General features: G+C 37.3%; 1 protein-coding gene and 1 pseudogene across 6 annotated transcripts in view; both read right to left on the reverse strand.

Moving 5' to 3' along the window:
* Positions 1-413: 413 nt before the first annotated feature.
* LOC113615787 (HIV Tat-specific factor 1-like) lies at positions 414-4371 on the reverse strand (annotated as a pseudogene).
* Positions 4372-4486: 115 nt separating this feature from the next.
* The window catches only part of SLC27A6 (solute carrier family 27 member 6), a 64692-nt gene continuing 56917 nt past the window's right edge, over positions 4487-12261 (reverse strand). For 3 of the 6 annotated variants that reach the window (XM_027098615.1, XM_027098624.1, XM_027098596.1), the window contains exons 7-10: positions 11647-11845; positions 10277-10374; positions 8988-9118; positions 4487-5070 (exon numbers count right to left, since the gene is read on the reverse strand). In XM_027098615.1, the coding sequence (XP_026954416.1) occupies positions 4894-5070; positions 8988-9118; positions 10277-10374; positions 11647-11845 (605 nt within the window). In that variant the 3' untranslated portion in view covers positions 4487-4893. The remainder of the gene's footprint in view (positions 5071-8987; positions 9119-10276; positions 10375-11646; positions 11846-12261) is intronic. The other 3 variants (XM_027098606.1, XM_027098633.1, XM_027098642.1) reach the window with 3 other exon arrangements.

Consider the following 12261-nt stretch of genomic DNA (forward strand, 5'->3'; position numbering starts at 1 on the left):
TCTGGGGGTTCCTCCTCCAATTGCCAGACCCCCAGGCTGGGGAGCCTGACATGTGGCTCAGAACTTTTACTCCTGTGGGAGAACTTCTGTGGTATAATTATTTTCCAGTTTGTGATCATCCACCTGGCATGTATGGAATTTGATTTTATCATGATTGCACCCCTCTTACAGTCTCATTGTGGTTTCTTCCGTGTCTTTGGATGTATGGTACCTTTTTTTGGTAGGCTCCAGTGTTTTTTGTTGATGGTTTTCAGCATTTAATTTTGATTTTGGTGTTTCTGCAAGAAGAGGTGAGCTTGTGTCCTTCTACTCCACAACCTTGTCTCCCAATCTAGTCTCCAGAGATTTTAAAGAGCTATGAATTAGTAAAAAAAGTTCATTCAGATTTATAGCATTTTAATCTAAATTAAAAATATAAAGGCAAAACAGTTTTTTAATGGGAAAGGTAAAGAACAGCCAGATCATCAATATAAAAATTAAATGCCAATTTCTTCATTTACTTAATACTTTTAAATAAAGACAATTAATCCATTCTCATTTATATAGTGGTAACATGGATATCCTTAGATTTATTTAACTTTTTCTATTTCTATTCATTTAAAAAATTTCTTTCTCTTAAAATTACAGATTTTTGCAAAACTGATATTATTTCTCTTTCATTTTTTTTTTCATTTGAAAGTGTGACCTTTTATTTCTATGCTACTTATGGTTAATCTTTACATTTAAAAAATGTTTTAACTTTATAACACATGTTTTCCTAACAATGACAAAAAGGAACTATCTGCAACTTCTCTTCCCACCAAAATAAACTTTTTAGCATGTGGAGGCAACATGGCAAAGTCAACTTTCCTTCTGGTTGTACAGAGAATTAGGTTTACGGGCAAAGGAGTTTGCTGCTGGGTCCTACTCTACTTCTTCCTTTTTTTTTTCATATTAACAACTTATTTTTTATTTTTAAATATCACAAACTTCAATCAGAATACTTTAAAAAATATTATTCTGCATGCGCTTAACAAATTTGACAAAGGGCAAGGATCCAGTTGACTTGTATTATGCTATGAAGTTTGAATTGAACAGCCAATTCACATATATTTAAAATTGTTAAGTACAGGTAGCCATGAACACTTCACTGCATTAATCTGATGGCATCCTACCTCTAGGCACACGTTCATGTAACACTACTAGTAATTACCCTGGAGCAGAGGCAAAATGGAGATGGAGGAATTGCCCTACAAAGCAAGTTTAAGGAATTAAACAGCGTTGTCATCATCGTCATCACTACTGAGGACAAAGCTGCTGCCTGTGGACAGAGGCCCTTCCTCCTTAACATTCCCTAAACCACCTGCAGTCCCTCTCTCATCAAAATCTTCAAACAACTTGTCACTGGAATTGTCATCAAACAACTTCTCGTTGGAATGTTCATCTTTGAACATCTTTTCATCTACGTCTTCATCTTCCTTTACATCTACATCTTCCTCATCTTCTTTTCCATCTGAATCTTCAAACACCTTTTCATCTGCATCATCTTCTTCGTTCTTTTCATTTGCATCTACCAGCCCCTTTTCTTATGTATCTTCTTTGTCCTCTTTTTCATCCGACTCATCGTCAAATACTTTTTCATATGTTTCTTCCTTCTCATCTGACTCTTCGTCAAATTCCTTCTCAGAGCCTTCTTCATCAAACACTTTCCTGGAGCTGTCATCTTTGAATTCTGATTTTTCAGAGTCATTTTCTTCTAACTCTTCTTCAGAAACGTTTTCATTAAATTCCTTTTCAGAGCCCTCTTCCTCAAAACCTTTCTCAAGGCCATTCTCTTTTTTTTTTGCGGTACGCGGGCCTCTCACTGTCGTGGCCTCTCCCGTTGCGGAGCACAGGCTCCGGACGCGCAGGCTCAGCAGCCATGGCTCACGGGCCCAGCCGCTCCGCGGCATGTAGGATCTTCCCGGACCGGGGCACGAACCCGTGTCCCCTGCATTGGCAGGCGGACTCTCATCCACTGTGCCATCAGGGAAGCCCAGGCCATTCTCTTTTAACTCTTTTTCAGAGTCATCTTCAAATTGCTTTTCTGAACACTCTTCAGACCCTTGTTCTGAGCTGCTGTCTTCAGCTGCCTTTTGGGGGCTGGCCTCCTCCTCAGACTCCTGCTCAAGGCCATTCTCATCAGGATCCGTTTTGGGTCTCTTCTTTTTGGACTCTCATTCAGGGCCATTCTCTTTTGACTCTTTTTTAGGACTACCTTCTTCATGCTACATCTCGGGGCTGCCTTCTCTGGACTCTCCATTGGAGAAGTCTTCTTCACACTCTCTTTTGGGACAGCCTTCCTCAAAGTCTCTTTCGAGGCAGCTCTCTTCAGAATCTTTTTGGGGACAGCCTTCTTCAGCCTCTTTTTCAGGGCCACTTCTTTTAGCATCTTTTTCAGAAGCAGCTTCTTCATCTTCTCCCCTATCTTCTGTTTTTTCAAACTTCTTTTCATCTATAAGTTCTTCAAATGCCATTTCAGTTGCGGCTTCTTGAACATTCATTTGAGATGTTCCAGGGTGCTCTGAAAAATGCCTAACTCTAGAAGGCCCCACCCTTTTGGAGCACAGAAGGAATTTGAAAGCTGAAGGCCTCTGTTGGCCTCGGGAGTGTTGAGGAAAGCCTCCCATCCTCTCAGCCTTTCCTCCCTTTCTCTTGTGATCTCCTCCACCTGATAATCTGTAGTCCCATCACACACTTGGGCAGTGATTTGATGGCCACCAAACCACATTCCACTGAGGGTTTGAATACAATAACCAGCTTCCTCCAGGTCCCTATAGGACACAGAGGCCACACCATGAGGGTGCCTATCAAAGAGAAGGAGCTTCCTAATTTGTCCAAACTTTGAACACTCTACTTGAAGGTCTTCTCTGATCTCGTTTGGCACCAGTGGATCACCCTCAAAATCCATACGATGAAACGTATTTTTGATGATGGCAACTTGTTCGTGGTGTATTCAGGCTGGGCCAGCTCTTCTCTCAGGTCTCCAATCCAACTGCTTTTGTTGCATAGACAACTTTTTCTTGTAGTCTTTGCACTTCTTCTTCTTCTTTGAGGTGTCGTATTCCCCTTTCAGTTGAAACTTTGCCACCTCCATATGTAATTTGTAGTCTCTAATTTCATCTTCATCCAAAAGTTTTAATGCGAGATCCACAGATTTTCTCTTCAAATAACAGCAAAGTCCATCTCCTTTAAGATTTCCTTGATTATCTTTGTAAAGCTTGACCTTAAATTCTTGTTTGAAGATCTCTCATAATAATGCACAACTTGGATATGAGCTGTATAAATTCATCCACTGTAATGTCTGGAGGCATATCAGACACATATACATTTGTATTTCTGTCTTCAACATGAAACCATTCTGATTCAGCCTTTCTCTTTTCTCCCCTCTTTTTGGGATAACTGGGTTTGGGAGTTTTTCTTTGCAGAGGTTCTTCTGTAGTCCTAGCACTGACATCTTGGACACTCGCAGTAGAACTAGATGCACCATCATTAGAAAATCCATAATTGGCCTGATATGTAGCAATAAAATCTTCAGTGATCTTGCAGAACCAAGCCTTCTTGTCCAGGTCCCATTCATACGGGGTGTCAGTCGGCTGCTGCCTGAAAGAATTGGTTTCTCCACTGGGATCTTTCTGGGTATCACAGTCCTTGGTGTCTCCGTACAATTCTTGCATTCACAACTGCTCATCAAACTCGTCATTCGCATCCAAGTTGTTGCCGCTCATGTTGACGACTTAGCCCAGGGGCAGGGTCCAGGCGAGCGAAGAGGCCAAGCTGACACTGGTTCACCCTGCCAGGTCTTGCCACCGCCGCTCGATCCAGAACATGGCAGGAGCACACACAAGAGCTGCCGCCACCGATCGGGTCTGAGACGACTGCGGCTCCCACGGCAACGTCCAGAAACCACTTGAAAATGGAGGCCCACTTAGGCTGATGCAGTCGCCATTGTCCCCTACTCTGCTTCTTAGTCCAACTCCACCACCCCCTCCCATGGAAGTTAGCTCACTTTGGTAAGAGAGTCTCTTATGTGTTTTCGGCTTGAGGCAAACACTGGAGGCTGGTGCTTCCACATGGAGATAAGTACCATTGTGCTTATTACACTATCTTTATGATACACTTCCCAGTTAACTACTCAAAAACCTGTTCACACTCAAAGCCTTTATGCCTCTGATCTTAGTGTTAACACATGGGTCCTAGTCTAGTCTATTCTTTCCCTGTATTATTAGTGGTTCCTACAGCTCTGTTGGATTTTAGCATCAATTTGATCCCATTTATATATCTTCCCAAAATTCCTAAATGCTTTGGGCTTACCAGTTTTTGTGCTTTGTTGTTTCATATTTTTACATTTCTTCTAGCATCTTAATGTGATTTTAGGATAAGGGAGACAGGAGTGCATACATTTAGTTAGTTACCTTCCTTTGAATGAATATTTACAATTAAAAACATCAGAACAAAACTTCAAAACTCATATTAATAAAGATGGTTTTATTGAGTTATAGGACAGGGCACATAAAAATCAAATATTTGATTAAAATTTAACCCTTTACTCAAAACTAGAAATTTTAAATATTAATAAGTAAATTTTTAGCAGATGTCTAAATTGTTAACCACTTATTAATTATTTAAAAACTTTAAGGCAGATAATTACTTATGCACTGAATCCCAAATAGGTAAAAAGAATAATCACCCAAAGTTTGTTATCAATTAAAACAAATTAAAGTTAGTACTTAATTAAAGAAAACTCGTTGCATGTTAAGGAAATATAGCACGTGCTTAATGCCAGTTCCCTCTCCCCATTTCATATTAAAGAATCACATACTCTCCCTTTCACTTCTCCTAAGCAGCATAGGAAAATCCCATATATAAAAAAGCTTAAAGTTTAATCTTCCCTAATACTATCTGATCATAAATTTCTTTGGTCAATGGAATGTATGATTTTTTCAACTTATCCATGAAGTAAAGTGGATCAGAAATTTTCAATGGACTAAATCCTTCTTCCACCAACCGAAACTTCTGTAGTTTGAATGTTCCTGTTGTTTCCATCTTTTCCTATAAAACAGTGACCAGGATTAGTGAAGTCAGTCAATATTATGTATAATATACCAATAAAATATTCAACAATATAGACTGTAATATTTAATGAAAGCATTTATATCCAGTGACCATCTCTATTTTCACTACTAATAATTTAATATTAGAAATTTTAAAATGCTCTTTAGAACATTTAAATCTTTACCTTGATTTTCCTGTGAGCTTCATTTAACATATAAGAATTATGAATATAGTTAATAACTGATTACAAATATGTCTAAAACATATAGGTTTATCTCTTCAATCCAATGTTAAGGCAATATTATGTACTAAGAATGCTACTAGACGGCAAGAAGATAAAAGCTATAAAAGACAGCAATCTATTCCATAAGGCAGAATACTGCAAGAACCAGAGGGGGTAAGGAATGATCTAAAACTTGGGTTCCCAAACTATGCACTGAGGTGCCTCATAGTACCTCAGTGAATTGCCAGAGTCCCCATAGGATATTTAAAATTTTCAAGGTAAACCCAGTGACATCTGTTGTCACACTACCAACTAGTTGGTCAAGGTAGTTCAGTTTCAATATTAGTTTATGACACATTGTTTTCAATGATGTCATATCTTTGAGAAACAGGGTTTTTGGTGGTTGCTATGATAAAAAGTAAGTATAACCAAAAATCAAGGTGGACTATGGAATTAGTCTGGCCCTGTTCAGCACAATCTCATTCCAACATTTGAGGAGCTGTGCAATGCCCAACTTACATCTCCTTAATACATGTGGTTATTTAAATATGAAATAAAAGCATTTTTCTTTCCATTTATATGCATTATTTTTTCAAACAGCAACTAATTTATTAGACCTAAATAGTCATTTTGCTTTGCCCTAAGTACTGAATAAATGAATGTTTAGGTATTTGTTTTGGCCCAAGAGTGCCATGAATTAATTACTAAGACACTAAGACGTTATGAATCGAGAAAGTTTAAGAATCTTTGCTTTAAGAAATTTAAAGGAGACAAGGATATTATCTCTGTGGTAGTTTCAGGCATAGGGAAGCAACCTTGTTTTAAGTCAGATGACATGCAGGGTCCATACAAGGTTCTATGAATAGTTTGGCCATTTTTATGCAACCTTCTGAACGAATGCAACTAAGTCAACCTCTATTTGAACCTTCTTCCCTGCTCTCATCCTCTACCCAACACTGTCATCACAGAATGAGATGTAACTGTGTAAAAACACATATTCTTTTCTCTTTTTAAAAAAATTAGTTCACATTATACAATTTGACAGTCTGCCTTCTTTAAAAAAAAAATTAACCTGGTATGTTTCTCCAGGTTAGGTAATTTTCATCAAAATGGCACTTTTTAATGGTTTCATAGGATCTCATCTAATTATATATGTTAATTAACCTTACTCTTATTCTTGAACTTATATAGAGAATATTAAAAAATTTTACTATGTAAATAATAACATTTTATATATAACATTTGTACATCTTTAATTATGTCCTAAGGGTAAATTTCTGGAAATGAAATTACTAAATCAAAATATATGCAAATTCTAAGAGCATGATCACATATTTACCAACTTATTTTCAAGAGAGATGATAACAATTTGTGTTCCCAGAAGCAAAATGAAAGGACCAGTTTAATTTCATCTCAGCCATACTGAGTAATATCACATTTAAAAATTTTTTGTAAATTTATTGCTAAAAAGAATCCTTTTTAAATTTGTGCTAAACAGATCTTTAATAAGATAGTTGTCTTATTCATTTTGTCAGAAGTAACTTATATGTTTGCATTGCTTGTATCAGATCATTTATTATAATTCATTAAATAATTTTAGTGCCGGGGCTTCCCTGGTGGCGCAGTGGTTGAGAATCTGCCTGCTAATGCAGGGGACACGGGTTCGAGCCCTGGTCTGGAGGATCCCACATGCCGTGGAGCAGCTAGGCCCATGAGCCACAACTGCTGAGCCTGTGCATCTGGAGCCTGTGCTCTACAACAAGAGAGGCCGCGATAGTGAGAGGCCCGCGCACTGCGATGAAGAGTGGCCCCCACTTGCCACAACTAGAGAAAACCCTCGCACAGAAATGAAGACCCAACCCAGCAAAAATAAATTAATTAATTAATAAACTCCTACCCCCAACATCTTCTAAAAAAATAATAATAATAATAATAATACTTTTAGTGCCAACTAAGTGTCATTCATAGTGCTAACTATAGTAAATACTGTAACAAACGTAACACTCATGGGCCAAGTTCTTTTAGGTGTTTAATGATCCTAAAATATTTTCTAAATTTGTACAAGACTGATTTAATCTTACAGAGGAGTCCTGTGACAAAATATTTCTTCTGCTTAACGACAGTGAATTTTAAGTTGCCCTTGGAGGAAAATGTTTAAAATATTATTTGATCCATCAACTTTCTACTCTACTAAGAATTAAAATCCATTCTTTCTGGGGCAAGATGGGAGGGGCAGGAGGGAGCTGGGTGTGGTTATAAAAGGGTAACTTGAGGGAGCCTTGTGGTGGTGGAATTGTCCATATCTTGACTATGGTCATTGATACATGAAGCTACACAGGTAATAAAAATGTATAGAGCTTAATACACACATACACACAAATGAGTACAAGTAAAACAGGAAATTTTAATAAGATGAGTGGATTGTATCAATGTCAATATCCTGTTTGTAATCATTTACACAGGATCTCTCTGTATTATTTCTTACAAATGCATGTGAATCTACAATTATTTCAAAACTTTCAATTAAAACCATGTTACTTCTTTTCCATATTTAGCTACCTTTATTATTTCAGAGGACTGCTATGAAATAATGAGACAATATATGTAAAAGCTCTTAAAATATTATGTAAATGGAATATGTATTTATGACAGTTTAGATGATGTGTCTCATTGGCCAAGCAGTGACTTGGCCACAAGGATTACCCAGCAAATGCTTTAAAAAAGAATATTAAGTCAGCTATTGCTCTATCAGGGATGTAACAGTGATATGACAAACATATCCAGAAAAGTTCTGTGTGATTGGATGTTAAGAGATGATGAGGACTAGCTTTGGGAAATTATATTTGAGGCACAATATTAAATGAATAAATGGCTGGATAAATGAGCAGGCAGAGTTACCCAGGAGCTGAGAAATTTTGTTTCCTTTTTATTGGACTTTACTCCAGCAGCCTAACAAAAGAAAGCCTACCTCTCAAAACCAGTGAGTTCAGAATTCCTGCAAAATATAAGGTCCCCGAAGGAGACTGGACAGAATGAAGCTAAAAAATTAAAGGCAGGGGCTTCCCTGGTGGTGCAGTGGTTGAGAGTCCGCCTGCTGATGCAGGGGACACGGGTTCGTGCCCCGGTCCGGGAAGATCCCACATGCCGCGGAGCGGCTGGGCCCGTGAGCCATGGCTGCTGAGCCTGCATGTCCGGAGCCTGTGCTCCGCAACGGGAAAGGCCACAACAGTGAGAGGTCTGCGTACCGCAAAAACAAACAAACAAAAAATGAAAGGCAAAATTGCTTAAAGCCAATTGCCCTGAGGGTCTACACACATCCTGCAGACACTTTGATGTCAGCTTGGTGGAACCTAATTTTAGGTATACAGCACCAAATGTCTTCACAAAGCATGAAGGCATGTGTAAGATTTGGGTTAGGCTTGCCACCATCACTGGGACCCTCATTTATCTGATTGAAGAGGAGGAGAGCAACAAGTAGGACAACGACACAAAGACTTCCTAGCATTTTATTGTCCTCCCTTCTATAATTAGGCTTCAAATATGGCATAAATTAGCATCCCAATGCTTTTCATTGTTCTTGAAATTTTCTAATAAAAATAAAATGCACCTATTATCTAAGCGGTAAATATTATTTTATAACTAAACCATCTCCAGATTCCTGGTCTTAAATTTTATGGGTAGGTAAAATTACCTGAATTCTTAAAAATTGTGGGCAGGCATAAGCCGGTAAAAATGTTACAACTTGTTCATAAACTTTTTCCAAGTCTAAAGACATATTTGGTTTTAAAGTTATAGAAGCCATTCCTGCTTTTCCTTCATAATCTGAAAAAAAAAAGTTTGTAATAGCATCAGTTTTACAAGTGGTAGGTGAACTTTTTAAAAAATCCTGTTAATTACACACTAATTGTTACAAATACAGACATTACATCCATTGCAGCAATAACAATGCAACAGTAGCATAAATGAGTGGGTCTTTCCGGGCATATGATTTACTCCCTAGAAATGATTTAGGAGAAAGGAAGTACAGAGTCTATGTTTAATTGTTTACACTACAGAAACAAAATAGATGGAATAGAAAACACCATAAGTGACCCATAATATGCATCCTGCCACTATTATTATAAAATATTAAGAGGAAACATTTTTTTAAAGGCAAATATATTTTAGAGAAATGTCCATGTTAAGCATCAATGCAAAAAATAAAGGGTATTATTCAAGTTAAGAAACTAGAGGCAGGTATTTCCACAACTAATTCCACAGATTGCTTACTGTTTATCATGCCACCTTTTTTCCAGGGCTTTGGAATCTCTTGTAGCATTTTCCCAGCACCCAGTGCCTGTCTATTAGAGTTAATATCCTCTTTCTTTGCCCCCCTATCCAAACATTCCCACACTCAGTGTCCCCTGCACCTACAAACATTAATTGGAAAATACTGTCATTTGTTTAAAAAAAAAAAAAAGGCAGTAAAGGGGAATAGCTGTCCTGTGATTTCAAGTTGGTCACTTTTCTTTGCCATTTTCACCAACGTGAGACAATCCTCATAGGCATATTTATAACGATAAATGAGGCCAAACACATTTTAAAATAATTTCTGAAAAAGATTCAACTTAACTACAAGTCAGTGTTATTAAACATTTAAATTAGAACATGTTCCTATTTAGTGGTATGTATAAATTCTAGTCATCAAGAGAAAAATAATAGACCATTGAAAAGCTGTAAATATTCTAGCAGTGAGTCACTGATCACAGTTTTCAAGATCTGCTTAGAAATACACACATACATTAAAATGCAGTGGGTACCTTTCCCCTGGTGTGACCATGAAGTTTGCTAGCTTGGTCTAGGACATTACTTGCCAACCCAAAACTAAGATATTTATTTTAATATGTGAAAAATGAAATGCTGAGTTAATAAAATTGTTGCAAAGTGAAAGGAAAGTGGCACATTCTGAGAACCATTTCCAAACCTGAAACATATTCATACCTGGTACAGCCACACCATAGACATTTGTGTCCTGTATGAAATCCAACATTCCAACAATATCGGCAACCTCTGTGGTTGCAATATTTTCCCCTTTCCATCTAAACAAAAAACAAGTTCCAGTTAGTTACCTACACTTGAAGAATGAGGTGCCCAGCTTTAAGTTTTAGTGTCTTGCATTTGGCTCTGTGCAAGCACCTAATAATAAAAAATAATGGCAGTTTTCAAAATGAAAAACATTTCTAAGGAAGAACTTTTTTGAGAAGTCAACAAAGTCGGTATCTATTTTTTATTTAAAATTACATCAGTATCTGTTTTTTATTTAAAATTACATTATCTGTGTCTCATTGGTATCAACTGCTACTGTAAAAGGTTTTTTTTTAATATGTCATAAAAAATAAGATAACAACAAATCCCTCTTTGTTTTGTAATATAGTAACAGTGAAGTACAAAGAAAGCATTCTCTATCTCTAATGATAGAAAAAACTGAAAGGAAAGCTATAGTTGTCTTTTGGTGTACTGACCCCCTTTAATTTCTAGGAATTAACCCCTTTGGCTCTTTTAATGCTTATGAATGTTTTAATTAAAATGAATTGACGGGCTTCCCTGGTGGCGCAGTGGTTGAGAGTCCGCCTGCCTATGCAGGGGACACGGGTTCATGCCCTGGTCCGGGAAGATCCCACATGCCGCGGAGCGGCTGGGCCCGTGAGCCATGGCCACTGAGCCTGCGCGTCCAGAGCCTGTGCTCCGCAACGGGAGAGGCCACAACAGTGAAAGGTCCGCGTACCACAAAAAAAAAAAAAAAAGATTTTACATAAGGTGACCTCCTAACATGACACAAAGAAGGTGAGGAAATATAAATTCATTTATTCATTCAACGTTTTTGGACTGTCTACTGTCTGTCCTCTACTGTTCTATGGTCATTGATTAGTAAAGCAAAATAAATTCATAAGCCTAAAATAACCCTAAGGAATTAAAAAAGCAAATATAAGAAAGGGAAATTTTGCTGTTTCACTATTTTTGCCATTAGGTCAAGAATTAGACCATATTTGACTAAATTGGTTTTCTGTTCTAACCCTACCATTTAGACTTCACATCAGCCTGCCTGTATCATATGCTAAAAAAAAAGGAGCTCAGTGATTTGGACCCAAAAGATTCGTTAAGATAATTACAAAAATGACATCAAAATGTAACTTATGTTTCAATCTAGAAACAGATGGGCAGTGAATTTTTAAACTGGGAGACATTATTGAGATAAAACTCTCCGTTCCTTGAAGGTAGCCAGCAGGTGGTGTATAATGTTTCCACAGAGCCTCACTCAGAGCAGGGTTCACAATCATGGAGCAAGCTTTGCAGCCGACGCTATTTCATACCTGAAAGTGTCTCCAATACGGTCCCAAAAATAAAGGAAATTCTCCTGGTCTTGGACCATTAAATCTCCAGTGTTAAAGTAAACATCTCCCTTCTTAAAAACATCACAAAGCAATTTCTTTTCTGTTTGCTTCCTATTTCCAGCATAGCCAAAGAAGGGATTCTTTGCATTCACTGGAGAAATGAGAAGTCCAGGTTCCCCTGGGAGAGAGGTATTTTCAGTGATTTGATTAAAACTATTATTACACACACCATGCATGTACCTAAGTTACATATGACCAACACATCCAGTGTAGCTTATATTACTTTCCTCTGAACTTATTTTTATTATATTTGACATCAATTACTCTGGGTGCTTAAATCTAACACCATTTCACGGACTGCCAAAGCACAAATCACTTTGGAAAAACTAAGAAAAAGGAAATTGAATATAAAGAAAGGAATATTAAATTTATTTTACATCCTGGGTGGATACAGCAATGGCTACTTTTTTTGAAGATGTAGATTCTAACACTGATAATAATGATAATTATATAAATAACAACTACAATAATAATTTTAAATAAGATTATGATGGTAGCAATATTTATTTATTGGGCACTTACTATGGAGCAAGC

Source organism: Aethalodelphis obliquidens, unplaced genomic scaffold, assembly GCF_003676395.1.
Source record: "Aethalodelphis obliquidens isolate GAN/ISIS:26980383/991018 unplaced genomic scaffold, ASM367639v1 scaffold4, whole genome shotgun sequence".
Taxonomy (NCBI): Eukaryota; Metazoa; Chordata; class Mammalia; order Artiodactyla; family Delphinidae; genus Aethalodelphis; species Aethalodelphis obliquidens.